The 25321-nt window shown below is 37.5% G+C and overlaps 1 protein-coding gene across 4 annotated transcripts in view; it reads right to left on the bottom strand.

The window, feature by feature from the left end:
• Positions 1-793: 793 nt before the first annotated feature.
• Positions 794-25321, bottom strand: part of MBD-R2 (PHD finger protein MBD-R2) — a 32707-nt gene continuing 8179 nt past the window's right edge. For all 4 annotated transcript variants that reach the window (XM_089647050.1, XM_089647052.1, XM_089647054.1 and 1 more), the window contains exons 8-16: positions 24339-24849; positions 24020-24128; positions 22579-23622; positions 20756-20816; positions 15981-16071; positions 14411-14655; positions 6834-7276; positions 5056-5181; positions 794-4886 (exon numbers count right to left, since the gene is read on the bottom strand). In XM_089647050.1, coding sequence (XP_089503176.1) covers positions 4756-4886; positions 5056-5181; positions 6834-7276; positions 14411-14655; positions 15981-16071; positions 20756-20816; positions 22579-23622; positions 24020-24128; positions 24339-24849 — 2761 coding nt within the window. In that variant the 3' untranslated portion in view covers positions 794-4755. The remainder of the gene's footprint in view (positions 4887-5055; positions 5182-6833; positions 7277-14410; positions 14656-15980; positions 16072-20755; positions 20817-22578; positions 23623-24019; positions 24129-24338; positions 24850-25321) is intronic.

Raw genomic sequence — 25321 nt, 5'->3', positions numbered from 1 at the left:
CTACTCACCTACACCCGGCTCTGCACGGACTACAATTATTTATGGACTCCTCGGGATCACATCAGCGCCCTGGCCCCGGCCATCTTTCCTGGCCAGCGCTGACCTCACGCGCCCAGACCCACTTCGCCGGTCTGCGCCTCGGCATCGTCCCTGGCCTGCATCTCCCGACAAGTTCATCGCACCTTCGGCTACTCGTTCACACTGGAGTACCCGGAAGACTCCACGTCTTCACCAGTGCTGAACACATCCACGAGTCTGGTCTCCACCAATGCGGTGTCAACTCACTGACTCGCGCCTCGACCACACCATCGCCGTCATTGTCGTCTGCACCTGGTGTCATCCTCATCAGTCCCAGTCATCTCGCAACTGCGCAATTCCACTGACTCACAATAAACGTGACACAATACAACTCAAAAGGTAGAACTACTCTTCCCGGCGTTAAGCATCAATTGACCGAAAGGGTAGAACTACCTTTCCCCCAGAAGTGTGTTAATAAATAAACAAAAATAAATACTCACAATAGGTAGAAAACTCGGCTAACTTATCAGATATTCAGCCGCTAGTACCGAATAGTATATTAAATAAATCTAAAAGATATACATATATCCTATCGATAAGCTATCACGAGGATGGAGAAATACCCCCTAAATTTTCTACCAGAATACACTAAAAAGTCACTTTTGACAAGTGGTTGAGATACGAGGTATTGTTTTGATGTAATGTGATAATTACAATTGAAATAGGGTGTAATGCAAAACACAGTTTTATTATTTTATTTTACATCTTTTATTAGTTTTATATTTATCGAATACATATATAATTTATTCTTACTCTCTTATAAATACACAAATGCATTTTTTTTCATTTAATCACTAATTTGATAATACAAAATTAAAATGTAATGGTGAATAAAGTATAATGGATGATCACAATATGTACAACATTACTTTAAGTAAATAAACTAGATATTTTTAACATTCATAATATAGAACAATAATACTAATTTTGTCACTTCTTCATGCCCTGTCTTAAAGAATCAACACATACTTGAAAGAAGTACGCTTTCACCAAATACCCTAGAAATTAATACAACGCCAACTCCAGTAATATATTGGCAGTATTTACTTGTATTTGCTGGCAACTCTGGTCACTAGAGGCGCTATTGTAGAATGGCATAAAATCGATTAACCAGTCAACTGTCACGTTTTATCTATATAAATAAAAATGTGCGTTCGATTAACAATCAACATTGCATTCGAATACCCATGTGTTTTTATGTACCTATATTGTATATCTGTCACCTGTGACAGGTAAAAACATGATTTTTTGAAAAACAGTGCCATTATTATTTATAATTTTTTTAAAAACCTCGCCATTTTTTGTACGTAAAAGCAACGCATGCTATTGTTTCTCTATCTGCACAGCAGTACATGGCGGTACAGGTGGTTAAAAATATACAACAAGAAACCAATAGGTTAAATTGTATGAAACTAATTGAAATTATAGGAACAAAGCCGCACAACTCGCGGCGCTAGTGTAGTATACCGCCATCAGAATGAATGTATGGGAAATGTCAGAATTTAGACGTATTATAACTACAGGGTTTTCTAATAAGAGGTGTTATTTTGATATTCAATCGTAAAAGATCAATGGTTTCGTTGCTTGTATGGCACGTAGCGCCGTCTTGTTGAAAGTAAACGTTGTCCAGATCAATACCATCCAATTCCGGCTATAAAAAATCATTAATCATCTCTCGATAGCGCAATCCATTCACCGTAACCGTTGCTCCAGCCTCATTTTCGAAAAAATAAGGTCCAATGACTCCGCCGGACCATAAACCGCATCAAACAGTCACACGTTGAGGATAAAGAGGCTTTTCAACAATAACTCTTGGGTTTTCCGAGCCCGAGATGCGACAATTTTGCTTGTTGACGAAGCCACCGAGGTGGAAATGGGCCTCATCACTCAAGATGATTTGCATTTGATTCACTCAAGTGAATTTTAATAATTTCAATGCGTTGTTGAAGCGTGTATTGTTCCATTTTTATTAATGGCGTAGTTTTTACTTGTCAAATGTCAAAAAATGACAGCTTCAAAAGTAACATCTACCGAAATAGCGGGCTATTCAAAATAACACCTCTTATTGGAAAACCCTGTATTATACAGAATTTGTATGACCAATTGCTGAATTTCAAAAGTTACATTTTTTTTAACCATACAATCTCGGTGTCATCATCATACTTAAAGTTAATATAACTATTTTGACAATTATTATGGTGACTCTTAGGGCCGGTTGTTTCAGAAATTAAATAAAGACTAAATTTTAAATTTTCACTTCAGTAAAACAACCGGCCCACAATGATATAATAACAGAACTTTTGAAATTCGTCAAATGGCCATTCATGATTCATTCAATCAATATTTACCTCATTTGATTATAAGTTGAATTTTCTTTTGTTTGTCACGATAATTATTATTTAGAATTGCAAAAAAAAAAGTCATCGTTGTCAGAACTAAGGCCCGGTTGTTTAGCAGAAATTCAAATGTAACATTGTCATCAAATGGTCATTGTCAGCTTTCTATCAAATTGTAATAAACTGGCAAGCTTAACAACAAGACAGTTGTCCTCTTCTGCTGATCACAGTTTGTTCAAAAGCTGAAATATCAATCAATGATGATTTGGTTTTTGCGATTCTAAATAATAGTAATTGTGACAAACATAAAAATATTCAACTGTAGCGGTACGCCACTACTCGAGTCGACGGTGTCAAGTAGTACATAGTGCCAAGCACTAAGGTACCGGGCCTTCATAGAACATACTGGAAATTTCGGTTGTTGCTCAGCGTTACGGGTGGCAATGTTTGTAGCCATAGCAACCAGAATGTTCGGGAACGTTCTTAGGTGCAACTTGAATTGTATTGGCACCTTATATAAGCGACAGCGGGAAAGTACTCAGTCAGTTTACTACGCGCTATGTTTTGATACTCCTTTCGCGCCGCGATTACTTGAACTTACTTCCTGTAATAAATCTATTATAAAATATTACATGGTTTACTTTCAACACTGAACACATCTTCAACATTCACAACACAACTTATAATCAAAAGCGGTAAATATTGATGGAATACTTTGTAGAGATAGATGACGCACTGACGAAACTTACGCGACTGGTACTACTGCAGTTGTTTACCACAGAGTTGTTTCCAGATAAAGATGGCCCTGATGGCCAAATTCCGGTGGGAAAGGGTACCAGAAGAAGAAACCATAATCACAGTGGTCTTCTGTCCATCTTATCTGCGGCTAAGAAAAAAATTGGAAACATTGGCCGACTGAATCTTCGTTCAGTGTACATTTTTACTTAGCATAATCGCTCAGTTTTGATTTGAGAAATTGAGCATTGTGAACTCCGTGTTTTTATTTCTATTTAAAAAATGAAGCATAATGAGTAATGAGATTCTCTAAATAAAATTAATTGTTTATGAAGGTATATTTATATAAACCAAGATTGGTACGAGTCGAAAACCTTGGCATAAAAACTGCAAATGTATTTCATTTTTTCATTCTCAGTATATTCAACGAATCTTTTAAAACATTTATTATTCAAACTTGCTCAAATTGACAACAAAATAAGTAGCTATTCATTTACAGTTTGCATGAGAAATATTCATAATTTAAAACCTTAACACGTATGTAGGATGAAAGGTATTCAGTTATTAGAAACAAAGGGAGATATGGCATGAAAGCTTGTGGACTGTCACCGAGCTACCACCATCAAACGCACCAATGAGAGTTACGCATTTGATGTGTAGATAGAAACAAAGCTGCTGCACATAGATGCGATTAGCAGTAGCAAGGGTGAACGATGTTGATACAAATTCTGGTTCATGGCTCATCTCCTCTGTTTACACCATGGTATTACGCTCTCCTGTAAAATAATCCGTTTGTACCATTTGCAGTTTTTATGCTTGAAGGATATTTCTTACATTGGTATTAATAATATTATCACCGAAAACTAATCACAAAATAAAAATAATTCTCTTTGATTTTCTAATAAACGCATCAACGGCCGTCGTATAGTTGTCCAAACACAGAGAGGCTAGCGCACGAGCCGTTAACCCAACTAGCAAGTATGATAAACAGCTGGAGGCAAACCACGTGACAATATAATTGGAACCAGGAGGATTAGAGAAATCTTTGAATAAACGACGACATCGGTCGTACATTGACCGCCAAAGAAAAGTTAAATTCACTGAGGTAACGGTTTGCAGAGCGGTCCATGATGGGACTGAATGTTCATTTTCGTCTACAAATCGAATTGTGTGACGACGCAAAAATGAGTGAGGTGAGTAAATTACACATTTGTAAAAGTGTCCAACTAAATAGTGTAACAAAATATTCAATTTTGGAAACAAGGCCGAACTTTTATTTAACCCATTTGGGATTTGCGGTTAAGGTTTTTACGAAGCTGGCAATTTGCGCGCCATTGTAAAAAGGAATACATTTTCAAATACTAAATACTGATAGGACAATGCGAGTTGACTGTATACTGATTCATTTATTTACAAATCACCTAAAAGTACAACTTGGCTTGTTCCCCTTTACCTCATGGGCAGGTCTATTATTTTATGGCTACGCTGTTTTAATTATTTATTTGCTAGTTGGGAATGGTTCATGTGCGTTGTGTGGACTGACTGCACAACGCTAATAATGAGGGTGTATTTGCATGGACTGGTTGGTTGGTAGTGTGGCTTAAGGTTAGTTGGTGATCATGCCCAGCTCCTCCATGGTGTTGAGGTCTCGGAGCAGCATCTGGATAGTCTGCTTGGTGCGGGGGTAGTGCTCGGGGCTCTCGTCGTCTGCCAGTGACGGATCCTGGGATTCCAGTTCTGCAAAGATCATACATATGTCCAAAAATTAGCCTGAGGGGTGAGGTACTATATTTTTTACACGGTATTCTGTGAAACATTATTCCCGTGTGTAAAAACAGAATTATGTGTAGTTGACATGAGTGGAGGATAGAATTAGCATGATTTTAGGATGATGTAATGTAAATACCGGCAATCTGAGCCTCGATGGAGTCCAGCCGGGCATCCAGCAGGGCCTGCGTTCTCTCCACGTGCTGCAGCAGCCTCATTCTGCACTCCGCAGGGTCTATGGCGGCCTCGGGTTGTGGGGCCGACACTAAAACAAACAACACAACGGGAATTATTGTAAAGTATACTTCTGTCCCATCAGATCAAAACTGTATAGATATTGTACTGATAGCTATTGGCCGTTGACAACAATTATGCTTTCGTTATTTAAAACGACAACATCTGCGTATATTGTTTTACTTGCCACAGGTAGAATCGCTTGCCGCTAGGTGCGACATATTGGATAGGAAAATCCGCAAAGACGTCTAGTAGGAAGGTACATGGCCGAAAGACCACTCCAAATTACGTATATATTAGCCTGATCATTCACAAACTATACACCTTTTTATTTATTTTTATAAGCAATAAATATTAGCCTGAAACACTCATCCACAATGAAAAATCTCCAAAAAAATCTCTAAAAATAATTGTTACTCTTTGTGCTATGCATAAAAAAATCTTGTCTTAAAACATTAGTTTACCAAAAAATATACCTTTTTATTTATTTGGCACCAAGACTACCAAACCAAGTCATCATATTCAGTTGCATCAGACATGCATTCAGACTGCATAGCGTCGAATAATATTTGTATGTAATTACTGATATCATCAATTACATACAATGAATTATTGATGCAAATTTCGTTAATAGCTTTGGGCTTAGTTATAGCGGGAGCCACGATACCAGCTGAATATTTTCATACGGCTCAAAGAGTCGACTTAATTGAATGACGGCTCAATTGAACGGGAACCGTGAGCGTATGAGCAACGAGAATACTGTGCTCACTAAATGTGGCTCCCCCGATACAGCTCCCAGCGTATGAATGATTGTAAGACTCTTCATACCAGTACCCCGCTCGAATCACAAGATAAATAAGATGCTAGGTAGTTAGTAAGTGTAGGTACATATGTCTAAGTCCAGATTTCGCACTGTCCGACGTCGCTCACGTTTCTGGATACGTAATACTTGGATAATTTTAGTGGCACTATTTTTCTAAAATATCTCCTGATTAAAAAGAGTAACCGTTAAATTGAGCCATGGTACGGTTTGCCGGGAGTCGTACGAATACAGCTCATCAAAAAGAGCTAGTTCAATTGTGTGACTCATTCACGAATGACTCATCGCTACTATGAACCAATGCAAATAAATCAGTTCCTTTGGTTAGTTGTAAGTAGTGATGTAGACCCGGGAACAGGAATATTCCCCGACCTGAAATAAATTCCCGAAAACGGGGAATTTATTTTATTTTTAATAAAGTGGTTTCTACACTTCTCTTGGATGCTTTATTGAGTGTTAGCATGTAAAGTAAGCCTGCAAACATTTGCAGTAAACGAAGCTGCCTCATCTTTACCTCGTGATATGAAGAACAGCCTGTTGGACGATGATGTTTACTGGACAAGAGTGACATCATTAGCCGATGTTCTGCGACCGATTGTTTCCTGGATTACACAGCTAGAGAGAGACGATCCACTAACACACAAAGGATTGTATGCTTTGTATGCTAATTCCCCAGAAATAAATTCCCGGGAATTTATACATCACTAGTTGCAAGTAATAAGAACAAATTCGTTCAATCAATTTTTAAATACCTATTATCATCATAAAACAAATTATGGAGGCATTTTTCATTCCTTCTGAAATTAATGAAAAAGGAGGTATCATCAGATCTACCCTTTGAAATAAAATAAAAATATGCAAACCTTGAACTGTCTTTGCCATGTTATCCAGATCCGAATTGGTGATGGGTAGATTCAGCGGGGTACCACCAGGGCTTGACAGCATCGAGGACAAGAGCTGCGCCCCTGTGCCATCATGAGTTCCGGAACCGTGGTCTTCACTAGTACACAGTTCCACCTCGTTGTCACACTTGGGCACTCCATCGTCCATATCATCGAGATCGTTCACCTCCGATACCTCCAGAGTCTCTCCTACTTCCTCCAGTTTGATCTGGTCAATGGTAATGTCTGAATATGGGTCTGCGGACGGATAGTCACTGTGAGGGTCTTCTTGGAACGCTTGGTTTTCCAGCTTCACAGTGTGGTCTTTTCCATTCTCTTGGGGTTGTGGAACAAATTCTTCATTGGGTGTTGTGTCCACATCCCAAGGTTTGGACCAGAGGTACAGCTTTGGATGGTCTTTCTTCCTGCAAATGATAAATATTGACAATTGATAGGATAGAAGAATGTTAGAGCCAAGGAGATGAACCGCTACAAACCACCTGGAGCCAGTGACACTATGGCATCCTCAATTGGGGTATGTTGCGAGGCTGAAGGTAGTGGGGTGGGGAAGGCGATGGGGAAGAAGAAAAGGAGTGGAGAAGCACCAGGCTATTCAGATCTGGTCACCAAACACGGCTAAAGTCATTTCAAGCAATGTTTCAATTCTGAATGGTGGTCTTACACCAGGGCAATACTGAGAGTATCTTCCACTCTGGAATATGCCACAAATACACTATTATATTATTTTTAAGGAATAAATTGTAAAATAACACAAATTAATCCAATAAGATTTGGTTGCGTGCACCGGGATTTGAACCCGCAAACTCCGGATTGCTAGTCGAGAGCTTTACCAATTGACGACCGAGGGTTATTAATTGATGCGGTGATGCAAACTCCTTTTTCAAATCAACTACTCCCAGAAAACTCGGAACCCGAATGCATCTTTATATGTACCCAGCGCTCGGCAGTGTAGCTCCCCAGCACCCGCATCCCCTCGCATCCTCTCGAGTTCTCGGTGAGTGGTGACACATCAGCTTTTGCATATATTATAGCGGATGATTCTGTTTACAAGTTTACGGTGAGTGAAAGTTTTGTTCAATAATATTGGAGTTATATGCGATTGTGGGTTTCTTTTTAGGTACCGATGAGTTAATTACTTAATATAGACTGACCACAGACTTAGAATTCTTTACTAGCAACAAATTATTTAAGTGACTGTAAAAAAAAATCATTTTCAGTGATGTTCACCTGCCACAGTGGCCAGAGATGTGCAAAATGGGTACCCAAAACCATTTGAAATGCAAAATGGAAATGAGTCAAAACTTTTCCATTTGAAAATGCAAAATGGTTTTTAGAAAAGCATTTCAAATGCAAAATGCAAAATACCTATTTTCAAAATGCATTGAAAATGCAAAATGGTTTCTCAGGTCAAATAATTATAGAATTTTTAAACAATTTTGTCATTTAATAATGGACATCAATGTAGAACAAACATATTAAATTATGGTAAATCCAAAAACACCGCGACTACAGATTATGAAACCACAAAAAATTTGTGCTGGACTAATGTTTTTTTTTTTTTTTTTTTTTTTTTTTCTTGGTTTGTCAACAGTGATTCATATCAAAGCTCTCGAAATTCAATTACACTAATTAAACTTGGTTGATACTATCACTAATTACAGACAAACACAACATTGATGAACACAAAGCTATAAGTAAAGAATAATGTATGCACCTACATGCATACATGTATACACAAATACATACACTTAAATATACATTTCATAACAGCAACAGTAATTATTTCATAGATCAACACGATAGGTAGCTTTAAGTCTTGTTTACGTTTGATTTGAAGGTGGCCAGTGATGACATTGACAAATCAATGGGATGACTTTTATATGTCTCGTTAAAATAACGGCACATTCTTGGTAAAGGTGAGTCATACCCCAGCTTAGTTTTATATTTTTTAATATGTAACGGAATATAATGTATGAGTCGGGAACCAATTCTAGGAACGTTGAACATAATTTGATAGAGTAAAAAGGGGCAGTTTATTAGAGCATTAATAATTTTGAAAAGGAAATTTAAATCAATATTTAGTCTTCTCTGTTCAAGGGTGCGTACATTGTAGAAATTTAGTCTATCGGTGTAGTGAGGAAGTGATCGAGCTCGCTTATCACAATACGCTAGGTGGTACATAAAATGTTTTTGAACCCGCTCTATTCGCTGAATATGAACTTTGTAGGTTGGACTCCATATAGAACTTGCGTACTCCAACACGTTGCGGGTGAAGGAATTGTATAGCGTTATTTTTGATTTGGGATTCTGAAAATGTTTAGTATTTCGTTTGATAAATCCTAGCATTTTTAGGGATCTAGAAATAATGCTGTCGATATGAGGTGTGAAAGTTAGTTTTTTATCAAATATTACGCCTAGGTCCCGAATGGTTGTGACTTCCTGGAGTTTAGTACCGTCGATAAAATATTGAGTTGAGATTGAGTTGCGTTTACGTGTAAAAGTTATGTGGACACATTTTAAAGAATTCAGAAACATTCTATTGTCAGTGCACCATTTAGAAACTCTGTTGATATCATTTTGAAGGAGTATTGAATCAAGTAATGTGTGGATAATTTTAAAAATCTTACAATCATCGGCGAACAATAAAATTTTAGAATCCAAAATAACATCGCACAAGTCATTAATAAAAACAAGGAACAAGATCGGGCCCAAATGGGACCCTTGAGGTACTCCAGACGGCACTTCTAATCCTCTTGACTCATAACCATCAAATACTACTCTTTGTTCACGGTCAGTTAGATAGGAGTGAAACCAGTTTAGCAAGGTACCATGAACACCCATGCGTTTTAGTTTATGTATTAATAATCTGTGATTTACCTTATCAAAGGCCTTGCTAAAGTCAGTGTAGATGCTGTCTATCTGTTGACCTTTATCGACAGCTTCGGTTAAGGTAGTGACATAGCAAAGTAAATTGGAGGATGTTGATTTCTGGGAGAGAAATCCATGCTGTTTTGGAGTAATAAGATTTTTGAGATGATAATTCAGACTTGGACAAATTATTTTTTCGAAAATTTTAGCAAATGAACAGAGAATGGAGATGGGTCTATAGTTTGTGACGTCGTGAAGGTCGCCACTTTTAGGTATAGGTACAATATTTGCTTGTTTCCATCTTGTTGGGAAAACGGATGAAGACAACGATTTCCTGTAAATGATAGTCAGAGGGAGTGCGAGACTGTGTGCACACTTTTTAATCAGGATAGGTGGAATTTTGTCGGGACCCGGACCTTTGCTCTGGTCGAGGTTAAGCATTGCTATTTTTACATCGTGCACACTAATATTTACTGTGTGCAGAACGCCGTTTGATTCATCTATTGAAACGGGATGAGGTTGAGTCTCTTCGTTGCCTCTTACGTTATCTTTCTCATATACTGATGAAAAGTGTTGGGCAAATAGTTCACTGCTTTCCTCGCCATTGGATGACTTTTTTTCTCCATACGTCATATTTTGGGGGATAGTACTGTTATTTTTTTTCTTTTGTTTGATAAATCTCCAAAAAGTTTTAACGCTATTATGATTAACCAGTAGGGTGTCCCAAAAAAATTAAAGTTGTTATTTTTGAACGCATACCCTCTAATTTTGTTTTAATAATGACAAAACACTTATAAATTTTTTTTCGTTTACTTTGGACAACTGCAACCCGTGCCGACTTGCCTCGAAAGATGTCAGTACTTGTACATTAAGACGCCAGCGAGCAAACGTGTTGAAGAGCTTGTAGTAACTTGCTATTTTGTTAGTAAACGAAAATCACTCGTTTAGGCAAGATTTTGTTAGATTTACCCACTTCTAAAAAAATTATATTGTTAATAGGAGTCGTAAAACACCAAATATCGGGTTCTAAACTGCCATCTAATGGACAAGTTCTTGAAGTTTTGTTGTACAATATCCGGAAAGTGAATTTAACTGTCAATATATACCAAATATAGCTATAGTCGGTATTAAAAGCTGTGTTTGAAGTAAAAATCAGTCAAGTGACTACAAGCCCTGACATACCTACCACTCTTCAAAAAGTTTCGAGATAACTGTAAAAATGTTGATCCCGATAAAATTCAGTGCTACAGAGAAAATCTCACATTGCACCTAACCGCTTCCGAAATCGATGATTTGCTTGACTTTTACCATACTGCACTGACAACAAAAATACTTGGAGATGACTATTGAGAGTTTTTAGAGCTCTGTGTGATAGTTTTAGGAGGAGATACAGCGAGAAAATTTAAGATTCGGCCTCCAGGTGCTCGATGGATGGCAAAAGCGCTTTATTCCTTGAAAATATCATTAATTTGTGCGCAATTTAAAATTACCGGTAAGGATAAGGCGGCACTTTTAGACGTTTGCCTGTTCATAGTAACATCCTATGTCAAACCATAGTTACAATGTATTATAGTAGTTAAAGCACCTTACCAGGACTTTTGCTTTTTGAAATCGATGAAGACTTAAGAAAAAATTGATGAAAACATCTCAATGGCAGCTTTATTTCTGTTCAGTAAGCAGTTATGGTATTTGACCGATGAAGGATCTATTTTATTGCTGTTTGACGACGATGTGGATTCAACAACTAAAATAAAAATGCTCGAAATATCAAAAAAAAATAATTTATCAACCCATGACAAACGTTACATCCCATCGAAGGAAGATCTTGATGGTAAATTGTATGGTAAGTTTATTAAGTAGTTTAAATTATGTTTTGTATTGAGGTTTTTGTTCATATCATAATTTAGTGACTTTTGGTTCAGAGAAAAATATTTACGACTTCATTTCAGTCAAGAGCAAGTATTTGTTTGATCGTCTGAAAACAGATGCCAGTTTTCTTAACGAATTCCCTACGATGTGGTCAAATAATGCTTCGTATCAAGAAGTCAGAAAGAAGGTGTCGCCGCTGAGGGTAGTGAATGATACAGCTGAAAGAACTGTTAAGTTTATGCAAGATTTTCATGGCTTAATCTCACGGTCGAAGAGGAACAAAAATAATTTTTCTTACGATGCGTTCAGGAACACCGGAAGATTTATCCTGACTGTAAAAAACAAACGATGAAAAAAAAATTTAATCAATAAACCATTTTTAAATATAAAATACTACATAATTGAAAATTTGTGCATTTTTAAATTTTATTTATCCGACAAAAATGAAAGTTGAAAATTCTTCCATATTAACTCTGTACCATATGTTCGGCATCAAGTCGGCACGGGTTGCCGGTGTTTAATCAAAATAATATTTATTATATGAGTTATTGGGATCAAATGGAATAAAATAAGAGGGTATGCATATTTAAATTCATGAAAAAAAAATTCTCCCTTATGTCCTGGGACACCCTATTAACCAGACACGATTCGATTTGTTGAATATATTTAAAGTAGCAATTACTAATGAGTTTGGAACAACGGGTGCGTAAGAGTTCGTAAGAATTTCTATCACGAGGATTTTTATATTTTTTATAGAGAATTCGAAATTTATTTTTTTCCTTAATAAGTTTAACTAAGTCTGGTGAGTACCAGTGGTGATACTGCTTATTACAATTTACAATTTTGGTTACGCATTTCTCAATTATACGATTCAGATGAGTGTAAAATATAGAAACCATATTGTCTACCAACATGAATTCAGGTAAAAGTAATGCCCAATCTAGTTCTTGTAATTCCTTATTGAATTGAATGTAATCATTTTTATTAAAATCATATTTAAGTAAGGTTTTATTTTTTAGCATTTTTGTTAATTTGAAATCAAAACTATAATCAATCTCTAAGGGTGGGTGATGTACATCAATGCGACTTAAGATATCGGTACTTTGCCTGACTTGTAGTTCATGTGAATTGGATAAAACGAGATCTAAGATTCTACCGTTACTGTTCACAATGTCATTGAATTGATTGAGGTTATTTAGGGCAAGAAAGTTCACAAGATGGTTGCCGATGTCATTATTATAATTTTCTGGAGATAAGAAATGAGTCTGGTTAGGCTCATTGCGGGTCCAACGAATACCTGCCAGGTTGAAATCTCCTATAATTAACAAATTCGATTCACCAACGCCTTCCATAACATTGCTAATTTTTTCAAAAAGGTATTCAAATTTATCAACAAGCAACGGGGGGGGTATATAAATAGCACAGATATAGAGACATCTCGTTAATTTGTTCTGGCTGAATTTGATAGTCACCCATACGTCTTCCAAGGTACTTTCCCAATGCTTGCAGCGGTTAGTTTGGTACTCTTGTAAAACGGCTATCAATACACCCCCTCCGTCACTTTTATGGTTAGAAGAACTGTTACGGTCCCTTCTGAAAACATTATAACGCGAGCCAAAAATTTCTGCATCAGATATAGAGTCGTTCAACCATGTTTCAGTTAGAATAATAATATCAAAATTGTTATTAAGTATTTCTAGATAAACTTCATTAAGTTTAGTTCTTAAACCCCTGCAATTCTGGTAATAAATTCTTAGGTTGTCCATGTCAGTATACATAATTCACAGATAATATACCAATTGAAATTAAACAAAATACGGTAGGAATCAGGCAAGCGAAGCTAACGAGTCCTGGTTGCGAATCACCACTACATGCGCTGAGTTTTCATCTTTACGTACAAGTATTTTACCATTACGGATCCACACGAATTTATAATTAGCTTCTTTCGCTTTAATCCTCGTGGCTGCATGCAGGGCCTTGTTTGCTGGTGTGAGGTGTTCGCTGACGTATACCGGTGATTTGATGCCGTCGATGCCTAGATGTGTTGAGTTTAGCTTGGAGTTCATGTTTTTCTTGTTGTAGCTGACGACTGCAGCCAGGACTTCATCCCTTGCCCTCACGCTCGGGAGCTTCACCACGATTGACTTGGGCCTTCTGGAATCTGGTTTGATCTTGGGGACTTGCCAACGTAAACACATAGAAACTGCTATCTAACATTTAATATTACAGCGTCATGGCCCCATGTTCAGTATTTTTTGTAATGGTATCACTCAATTGGCAGGGCTCCTACCAGGGAGCAACTTGACAAATATAAATTATCTCCCAGTGCGAGGTTGAGGACCGACTGATATTTGGGGCTTATGAAAAAAAGATGAGTGGAGATAGTAGGAAGAATGTTGCAAAAAAGCTTTTAAAATGGAAAATACATTGAGAAAAGCATTTAAAATGCAAAATGCAAAATGGTTTTCAGAAAAGCATTTAAAATGCAAAATGGAAAATACCCATTGTGCATTTCCATTTGAAATAAAGCACATCTCTGCACAGCGCCCAGTTTGTATCCAAGAATTCGGAAACCACCTCTAGAACTCGAGTTCTTTTAAAAGGAAGCACTCTTCATAATACGCATCTCTAACGCACACCCCCAGTAGTATTGGTAGTGCAAAGGACTTTTAAATAAAATTTTAAGAATCAATTTGCAGCCCGAGGAAATAAAAATCAGAAATGCTTTAATTTCGCTGACTAATAGATAATCAACATTGTTTTCGGCACCCGTGGTACAAGGGTTCAGATAAGACACTTACTGCGACACCTCAATCTTGCACCGCAGCGAGTTGAGCAGGCTGGCCGCGTGCAGCAGGTTGCCAGCGAGCTGGTGGCTGCGGCGCAGGGAGGCTGCCCGGCGCAGGTCAGCAGCAGGGTCGAGGGCAGGCAGACCACAGCGCGTCAGACGCCCCTCGTACAGCCAGTCCTGGTTGTTGAGGTGGCGCTGGGAGCGTCGCCCCCTCGGGGGATGCAGGCAGATGCGGCACACATACTTATCGGGGACCTAAAGTGTATGGTGGTATTAGTTAAATGGTTCCGTGACAAAATGTAACATTGAAGAAAAGTGGAGAAAAAGAACAAGCAACAAACCAAACCTCACCAATTATTTTATTATGTTCTTTTTTGTTACAATTATCAATGATCAAATATTTTTTATGCAGCCAATGTTAATTCATATGCCTGAAAAGGTTAAGAAGCATCAAACTTTTTTAACCACTCAGAACATTAGAACGTCAAAAGACGTAAGTATGATAATAGCGGTCAAGACATTAGAACGTCTTTTCACGTAAACGCGCGAGATTTTACAAAAATCGATTTATTTCCATCACTAGTATACGGATTGCCATGATTTAAAAAACAGAGTATCGATAATGAATAACGCTACGCGTCTGTATTCAAGAATACTATGGAACGTAGAAGTGCATTATCTAAGCCGATTGAATCTGTCATCTTGTTCGTTCATAATTTATTGCGTTTCTAAATAATTTATTAAAAATATTTTAGTTTGGACGGTTAATATTTTGAGGTGACTAATAGTTTTTAATTATATTTCTAGAATATATAAAGTGTTATTTCTTTATGATACTCAGAAAAAAGTACATTTTTCACGGCTTTGAAATAATGGTAAGCGATTCTTACATATTTTTGACGTTTTCATAAAATGTATATTTAGAAACGCAAATATTTACGTATAACAACACAATGCGATAGTGGATTTCATAATCTTTCCAAAACATTTTTTAGAATGAGGCTACGTTTCCCAAAACGTGAGTTATGAAGCTTTTAGCAAAACTCGTAAATAACACAAAAATTATCATGTTTTGACAGTTCTCAAAGGAACACATAGTAAATAAATGTCTTTGTCTGAGAGGTTAATTAAACAGGTTTTTTTGTATCAGATGCTCCAGAGCAGAGGTGGCTACCAAAATCAATAATAAGATGAACTTGCCATTTATTTTCTTGACCATAGATAATAGAAACAAGGAGATGGGTTATGAACCATTCTTAGTATGAAACTGCGCACACAACAGTGTCGTCAAGGTTGTTCATCCATACTACTGCAAATTTCATCTATCAGCCTTCCTGATAAAAGTTTTGTAAATTTTACACAACTAATAAACAACCATTTACCATTCATAAGCGATTGTTTGTCGGTCAAGTAAAATTTAAATTGCGTTTAGTAAGGCCGCAAATTTTAATTGCATAGCCGCTATGATAGTCCGTACAGTTTGGTAGTAGCTTTGCAACAGTCGGCAAGCTTCCAGGATAGCTCCCTTTTGCAGACAGTATTTACTTTTAATGATTTACAAAAGACCATGTTATACTCACGTCTGATTCCTTCTCGATGTTGTGGCAGAGGGCGTGCTGCCAACACAAGCAGAGCTCGCACTGAATCATAAGGCCGTCCTCCTCACCAAAGCTGTAAACAAATATCCATTGATTAATCCAACGGCTCTTGGAATCTAAATATATATATATATACTTTGCCGTGGGACGCACGTCAAAGACGTATACAGAATCTCTCAAATACTTCTCTTTAATCTATATCTTTCGCAAAATATGGACTCCATATTTGGAAAGCATATTGCACACTTTTTTTTTAATGAAAAAAAAGCTGATTAAGAAAATATTCGGTAATCTTGTCGAATTCCGCTGCACGAAAAGGCTTTTTAAAAAAATAACACTTGATTTAACCTTCCAGCGGGCACGCTGTCGTAAAATTTACGACAAACGCGCCTTATCACTTCCCCCACTCTTGCGACTTAGTTGTAAGCATCGAGCTTCGAGCTATGCTAGAGTCAAATCAAATGTCAAACATTTACCGCAAGATATAAATGCTTTTCTCAAAGTGAATTACGGTAGGGCAGTTGAACCGATAACAGAAGAATAAAACAGAAGCTTTCCAAAATGCGGTGTTTGTCGGTTATGTGCACTGGATAAGAAAAGATCCTCCGCATCAATGAAGTGTTGCCGTTGCCAGTCCTTTACATGCAAGAACCATTCTTCAGTTGAGGTGGTTTGTAACAATTGTAAGGATGAGGATATTGATTCTGACTAAATAGGTCGATAAAATATTTTGTTTTGAAATATTAACATGTTTAGAGTGTTACTTCGTTTTTTTTAAGAAAGTCAAATATATTTTTTTAAAGTACTGCCTATTATGATTTTTCATATCCTTAAAGAAATTCCCTTACGTTTGTATAAAGAAAACACCACTTACATGGAGAAAACTTGATGACGTAAAATTTACGACAAGCGCCCGCTCAAGGGAAATTTCTCAACGCGCCCGCTGGAAGGTTAACTTAAATAACTAATGTTTACAAGTATTTAAGGCGAAGCTTAATGCCAAATCACCATTTTGATCAATCTTTATAACAAATTGGTGTGAATTATGAATACCAAAAAATATGCTTAAGATAAATTAAAGGTTTTCGTACCGTTTCGTAGTAGAATACAAATAAAAAAAATAAATTACTCAATAAAACAAATAAATTTTAACTAATAAAATTTTTTTTTTTTCAATAGAAATGTATGAACGCGTAATGGAAACAACTTAAAAAAAATACTGTATTATAGCCAAGATTATCTGTGACAGTTTTACTTGATTAACTTATTTGCTTTCTTATAAAATTATTTACAAAATAAATAAAAACCCGTTTTGTGCTTGAGATCGAACGTTTCTAGACTCCGTTTGTCAAGCGATTTTAATGCCTATTACCTACAATATAAGGTTTACCAAGAATATACACATTTTTGGCTTGTAGCTTCCTCTTAACACACTATGAGCGGGAATGGTATTTTTACCCGCGCGGCCGACTGGTGCTTATCGGCGGGACGGGTAAAAATACCCTTTACGCCGGCTCCACTTCAAAGGCGAGGAAGTAAAATTATTATTATTATTTCCCGTGACTATTTAATCTAAACGCTTGAAGACATTACAAACTACACACACATACAACAAAAAAAAGATAAACCGTTGTTTCTTTTATGTATACACATACTCTTGCAATAATTAGGCAATTTTATCGTGTTAAATTTCAAAGATTGTTTATTAGTTGTACTGGGAATATGAGTACCTATTATATTTTTATGACGTCTTATAAATTCATTGGACCTTTACTCTTATGACATAATCCCGAGGATGTTATTACAATAATCATTTCCTGAATGAGAGATAACACAAAAATTGTTTAGCAATTGGATGTATTCCCGGCACTCGTTACTTGTGAAGATAGAGTGGCGCTAATATACACGTGCTTTAGTTATGATATACAGAGTTACAAAACAGACGTGTTTTTTTAGTGGAATTTATTTAATTGATATTTTCTTTTACCCTTCAAAAATGTCTTATAATTTGTCTGCCCATTCTGGTGAAGATTAGCTGAAGCGATATATTTTTGCGCTAATCGCGAAAAACACCTGCTATAGGCTAGAGTCTATTGTTTGAAGCGCCCGACTACAATGTGTTAAGTCGGAGGTTTAAGTTGCACATGCACAAAATAGGTTTTTAGGGTTTGGTTTAGGTTATTTTAATAATTTGCGCGTATTTCCTAACCCGATAACTTAACTTTGATTGAGAAAACAATGGAACTTTATTGCATCTTTTACCATCTCCTACCACATTAATGGTTATTGCTTGTAGTAAGTAAGTTGAAACCAAGTGCTATTTATCTAAGAAACCGGTTGAACCCAATTTGCACAAGAAGTTTGAGCTTAGCACAGAATACGTATATAAGGCATCGCACGGATATCACCAATATTACACTAACGTGTGTTTCTTTACAAAACTTGTCATCACGATAAATATTCGACATGATTTATTTACTAAATTACAAACAATCTCCAAGGCATTGCGTTTTCCATAAATGCGACCCCACTGGCATCAGATGGTAGAGAGCAGTTGGAAATCTTATGGGTAATTTACATACATTTCTTCGGATAAGTTCCATGCGTCCGCATACAGACGGATCTATGTAGCCAAACAGACTGAAATTTTGATCGATCTAGATATCTGTTTTACCGGAATTACGGAACTCGTTGATTTCATATAAAAATGTTTGTTAAATGTTCTTTATAATTGGTTGAACAAACCTGTTTTCACTGTATTTCAATCGCTCAGTTTATCATTTATTATTTATTTATTTTTTCATGTTCTCCATAAAACGGTTATACACCAATATATCATGGAGAAGATTACAAATTAAAAAGTTTACAGAGGCAGTTTTACTATTTTGTGACATGTGTTAAAAGATAGTTACTGAATTGTCTGTAGGTGACATTGAAAATGTCGATGGCTAATGCAGAATCGTTAAGCAGTTGAGTCGCTCTGTTTATTGGCGCGTTCTGATAGGCAGAAGTCCTCGCTTTTGGAGCATATAGGAGTGCATGGGATCTCCCTCGAGTATGATTGTTAGGGACATAAAAGTTAACCTCTTTCAACATAGGCGGATTGTGTATTGTACCAGAGATTAACTTAAAGTGTTTGCCTAAAAATATTTTTCTGCGGGCTTCTAATGTATTGAAATCGAGCATTTCTGTTAAGAACAAGGATGGATACAGGAATGGATAGTATGTATATTCCCCCATATTCAAGTAACGCATAAACCTTTTTTGTACTTTTTCTATTTCTAAGACATGGTTTTGTTCAGAAGGGGCCCAAATAATGGAGCTGTGTTCCAGGATGCTGCGGACAAGTGCTTCATATGTTCTCCGTATTGTAATTCCATTAGTAAATGATCTCGCATTACGAAGAACAAATCCAAGCATTTTGTTGGCGCGGGAGACAATGTCAGATATGTGGGATTTGAAAGAGAGATTTGCTTCGAAGATCACCCCAAGGTCACGAATCTCGTTTTTGCGTGTTAATATATTTTTATTAATGTGATATGGGAATAGAAATGTATCTTTAGATCTTGTAAATGTAACTACACTGCATTTCTGGATGCTGAAGGGTAATTTATTTAATTCCGACCATTTGACAAGAGAATCAAGATCATTCTGCAGATGAATGGAATCGATACAACTTTTGATAGCTCTGAAAAGTTTGATATCGTCAGCAAAGAGGAGATATTTTGAGCGGTTAATGGTCTTGCCTATATCATTAAAGAATAAAAGAAAGAGGAGGGGTCCTAGATTCGATCCCTGGAGAATCCCGGAGTTAGTTTTGTATTCGTGAGAGAACTGGTGTCCGTAACTGACATACTGACGACGATTGTGCAAGTAGCTAGCTACGAAAGCGAGAAAATCCTGAGAGAATCTGATGTCACTCAATTTTATTAGTAAAATATCATGGACGACTTTATCAAATGCTTTTTCGAAGTCTGTATAAATCACATCGACATGTAAAAAAAACATTAAATTTTAGTTAAATATGCTACTGTATCTACAAGTGTACCCTTATCAGCTGGTTAAACACTCAGATTACTCATAAATTCATTCAAACAATTTACACTGCTGATAAACTTGTAAAGAATTAACAAAATCTTGATGTTGTCTGGGTCGCTAAGTAACGTTACAAAATGCCTCCCGGTGTTATTTTATGGCACGCATTGAGATGGTTTAACACAGTTGCGTAGTAATTTTGCTTTTCCCATTATCTCAAAACCGTTTGGTTTAGTTTATTCTGACTAATGTACCGGACGATAGAAATGTGTCAAATTGTAAACCATGACAATTCAACTATTTTTGTCTAACACGGTTATGTTGAACAAACGGTAAACTTGTCGGATTCCACTGCATGCAAAGATTCCTTTAAAAAACAACACTAGATTTCAACTTAAGAGGAAGCTACAAGCATGCACAAAATATATATTTAGTGTTGAGTTTGGGTTATTTTAACAGTTTGTGCATATTTCCTAACCTTCAAACCCAACTTTGATTGAGAAAAATGGAACTTTAATGCATCTTTTACCATCTCTCACCACATAAACGGTTATTTCTTGTAGTAATTAAGTTGAAACCAGGTGCTGTTTATAATTTTTTTGTATATTAAGCGTGCAGCTGAATTCGACAAGATGAATGGGCAAACCATTGCACGCAACTTTAACAAAATGGCAGAAATATAATAATTCATTCATTGATCAAAATTAATAATAAAAGCTCACCCGCAGTGGCAATTAATGATCTCTTCCCTCTTCATGTGGACAATCTTTATTTTTTCACCAGCTGCAAAAAAAAAACAAACTGTTTAGATTTACATTCAAACTAATTGAGTTTGGAACATGTCAAAAGAAAAACAATTTGAATAAAATTAAGGTACCAATAAATTTGACAGTAGTTACTGTGAAATTAAAAATGTATGACTAACCTTGATTAGGTGTGGCCATAAAAACATATGTTTAAAAATCCCCAATATTATCTGGTTTTCTATAGTATTTTTTATCAATTCCCCTGATAGCCTATCAAGATGAACTTCTTATGATTATAAAAAAATACATATCATCGGCAGCTAGAGAGATAAATTAAAGTTGATGTGAATAATGGAGTATTTATTTATTGTAAGCATTATTGTATGTTGTCAGTTTACATATGACGTAGATCACATCACTTCGGGACGTGGATCTGGGCTCAGTGATGTTATAGTCAGTTGGTTGTGAAGGGAGATGCTCGACACTGTGGGTGGTGATGAACGGCGGTGAAATCAAGTGTGTCGCAGCATTAGGTTGGAGGTCGATGCCGTGCGGGCAGAGTCATGAAGATATAGACAGCCGGTGGTACGCGAGACCCGAGACATAAGTCGGTCTCAGACGGCCGGTGTGCGACGCACGTAGTCCAGCGAAGCAATTATTGCAATCGCAAGTCGCAGTTGTTGCGGCTGATAGTGTAAGTAATGAGCCGACCGGACAGTTCTTGGAGCTGTGGGAAAGTCGGCAGGTTTTCTTCGCAAATCCCAAAGTTTCCAGGCTGTAATGCATGCGGCCCGTACAACAAATAGCGTGCTACTTCATAATTACAAAAAAATTCTTGATTCTATTTTATTAATTTCACAGTGCCAATGGGATGAATTTATTTCAAAATAAGAATACCTTTGAATCCATTTTGATGAAATTTACTGACAATTTTCAGCATGCTCAAATCCTGTGTTCGGTTAACTTTTCCTTATCTGTGGTGTGTATTTACTACACTTGCTTCTAATAACTTTAATAACTCTATAAATATAATAAATTCTGGGTTGAGATTTTAGGTATTACTCTGTTATTCATTTATGCACTGAATTAAAAAATAATATTTTACATAGTTTTCAAATTCAATTAAAAATCAGAGATTTTTGTTAAAAATCGGGAACAATTACACCAATGCAATGCAGTGTGACACTGTTACGCGAAGAGTATGCGAGGAAATGAGAAATCCACATGTCCGCAGTTGTATTTTGATTTAGACCATCGATACCTACGACTGCATAGCTGTGTGTGTGCCAGCCGCCAGCCAGTCGGTCGCGGACTGTCGTTAGATGTGGACCCCTCGCACGTTTTTTTAGCATCTGCCGATGGTTTTTTCATGTTTTCAGCAATTAAATTACAATTATTATCACTTTTGATATAAAATATAATAAACATAAGCGATTAGCTATTAATATTTATATTTTTCCCATATTAAATTGGTTATTTTGAGATGTGTATTGACTACACAGCACCGGAACGTGTGGATTTTTTTAGCACAGTTAGGGAAAGGTTAAATTTGGCAAAATTACTTTTTTCTACAATTTGCATAGTAAGAATTTAATTTCAATAAGTTAATAAAATGATGCTCCATTTCACCCGCCATACTAAGATAGTAGTCCATAATTTTAACGAGTCAGTGGAATCTGTGAGCGCACTTGTATGACTTTAATTCGAGAAGTTTTTAAGAGACTATTTCTCTATTCAAGTTGAACGCGCACCAAGGGACTACCAACTGACCTATTTAATATTTAAAATGATTTACTTACTGTCAGTGACAAATGTGTTTGAATTAATTTCCTCCTTGACCTCTACAATAGGATCACTGATGCCGGCGGGGTCACTCACGACGACGGGTGCCGGAGGGGCAACTGCGGCCTGAGCAGCAGCAGCTGAGGGGCTCCCAAAGCTGGACCTTGTCTCGTCCATCTCATCCGTGAAAGCCGTCCAAATGTCCAAATTCTGCGCTGGCTTCTTCTTCTTCTTCTTGATGAGTTGAAAGTCGGCACTTTCGGAGTGGCGCTTTTTACTCTTCTTCTTGGACTTGTGAGGCGTCGGGAAGATGTCCGTCTCCAACTTTGGAACAATCGGTTCCGCATGTTCCGTTTTGAATTCAACACTCGGCGGCGCCTTCGCTGAATTAGGTGATTGGCTTCTCGATCGTTGGCCCTGCTCCGCAGCAATCTGCGAGATGATGCTCTTAACACGGCACTTGGTTAATTCTTTTTCCGGTTGTCGTTTGAGCAGGCGTTTCAGGGTTTCAGATTTCACCGGTCGCGGTGTTGTGATATCCGGCTTGATGATAGTATTATCATTTTTTATTTTGAAGGTGGTCATGTAGTCTTCGAGGTCCTGTTGATCTTGTTTAGCTTCAGTTTTGATTTCAGGCTTACTCTCCAGCAAGGTTCTCAATTTGGGGCTCTTATCCAACACTTCTAAAGAAGAAAATGGCTTCAAAGCTGGCGGAGGCTCAGGACTTAGACACTCTGCAGGTAAATGCACAACTTCTTCCTTGATGATAGGAATAGGCTCAGTCTTAGGTGTAACGTTTGCCACAGGTAAGGATTTCCTTTCTTTGGGCTTGTGAGGTTTGTCTGCGGCAGGTTTAACAGGGACTACGTCTTCCGCGATGGTTCTGGCATAGGCGAGATCGGCCACTTTGATCGTCTCCCCGAGGAAGCTGAGCAGATCGCTGTGATAGTGCTTGATGTGCATCTGGAGGAAGTTGTCCTTTCGGAAGTTTTTAAAGCAGCCCTCTTTGGGACAGCGGAGCAGGTTGTCAATCACTTGGACTTTCAATGATCCAACGTAAACTGGAATACGAAAAGATATATTTGATTTGAACTATTGGTAAATTGCCTGCAGTTGGTATCAAGTTAGATGCATACTGAGGAATAGCCGTGGGAAACGTGAAGAGGATGTGGAAACATCAATTCATGTTTCAGTGAGAAGCAGGCTCAGATACCTGGGGACTTGAATACCATATTGTGGTGAATGAAAACCTTTATTGAAGGGCATCAATAAAGAGACTGGACTGCTGTCAAAAGAATAAGGTGAAACATGAGACACAGCGCAGTGAACCTACGGCCTGAGTGCTAAGAGGGGCTATGCCGGCCATCTTCATCTGCAGTGCAATCAAAAGAGATAACATTATGTTAAGATTTTGCATTGAAATTATTAGATAATGAACATATTTTGATTTGTACTTACTGAAGCCATCTTCGAGAGGTGGATGAGTTGGTGGTGATGGAACTTCAGGATCTGCAGGAGGTACCACTGTCGGAATTGGGACTTCTATCTTAGGTTCAGGAGATTCCACCTTAAGCAATAAAACATTATGATCAGTCAATAGCAAATTAATCAAACTGGGATAGTTTTGCTGGCACATTGCAAGAATGAAAGAATTTATTTTTCTCTTATTATACTTGTAGCGCCAATGATGATATTCAAGACATATCAAGAAAATAAAGGTATTGAAGAGGTTTTCAATTCCGCTTTTATAAAAATTGATATAAGAATGAGTTAATACCTTGATAGGATCACCATCCATCTTGATCTTAAAAGCTGGTGAACTGACCCTGGCTTGCTCATTGGTCTTCAAAGCTGGCGAAGCCATCCTGCTGACCTTCGTGACTGGCGAAGCCACCCTCTCCTGCTCCTTATTCAACTTCACAACTGGCGAAGTTATCAATTCCGCCTTGTGCTTCGGCGAGCCCAGTGGCGAATCCAAATCTTTTTTAATTTTGATTTTGAGTCTCGGCGAACCCGGTTCTGACTTCAACGCCGGCGAAGCGATTCGTTTTTTGATGCGGTTTGCGGGGGAGTTGGTTCGTTTGGGTGCGGCAGTGGTAACGCCAGTGGTGGCTATGACGGAATTGTCTGTTTTAAGGGAGGTGTGGTCCCAGCCGAGGCGGCGTGCCAACTTGCGATGAACGCTGAAGTCTTGGAGGCAGTGGGCGTACGCCTCGAGGCCGGCGCCTTCGGGCTCCGCTAAATGGGCGCGGACTTCGATGCGGCTGCGGTATCGTCGCCCAGTTGGACTAGAAAAGAAGACATTGAAAAATGAATTGTCTGCAGTTTTTGTGCAGGATTTCACCTCTTTCTTAATACGCACTGTTTGCTTCTTTCAAATCATGCATCATACTATGCACACTCTACATACATACCCACCAAAGTGTAATCTTTAAAATGCGTTTCATAATCTTCGCAAATCCCTGTGAGGGTAGTCAGAGCGGACGGAACACCATACAACATCATCCACATTCATACATACTTGTTCCGATTCTTGGCATGACCCAACTCATCAAGTATTTGATTCACTTGAATGTGCCATCTTCTTCACATAACTCATGCACGTCACACATTCTTGTGTGCCCTCTCTACGCATTTAAACTACCAAAAGATCTATTTCTTTCTATCATTTAGGATCTCCACATCTATAATACGATTTGACATTGTGAAACCGCTTCTGTTGTAATATTTTCTTTATAAGAAACTAAAAAATAACTTATC

Source organism: Hesperophylax consimilis, chromosome 26 (genome assembly GCF_061612785.1).
Source record: "Hesperophylax consimilis isolate HC1 chromosome 26, BYU_Hcon_1.0, whole genome shotgun sequence".
NCBI classification, from domain to species: Eukaryota; Metazoa; Arthropoda; class Insecta; order Trichoptera; family Limnephilidae; genus Hesperophylax; species Hesperophylax consimilis.
Note: the sequence above shows the minus strand (reverse complement) of the source record. Positions and strands in the feature narration are given on the sequence as shown.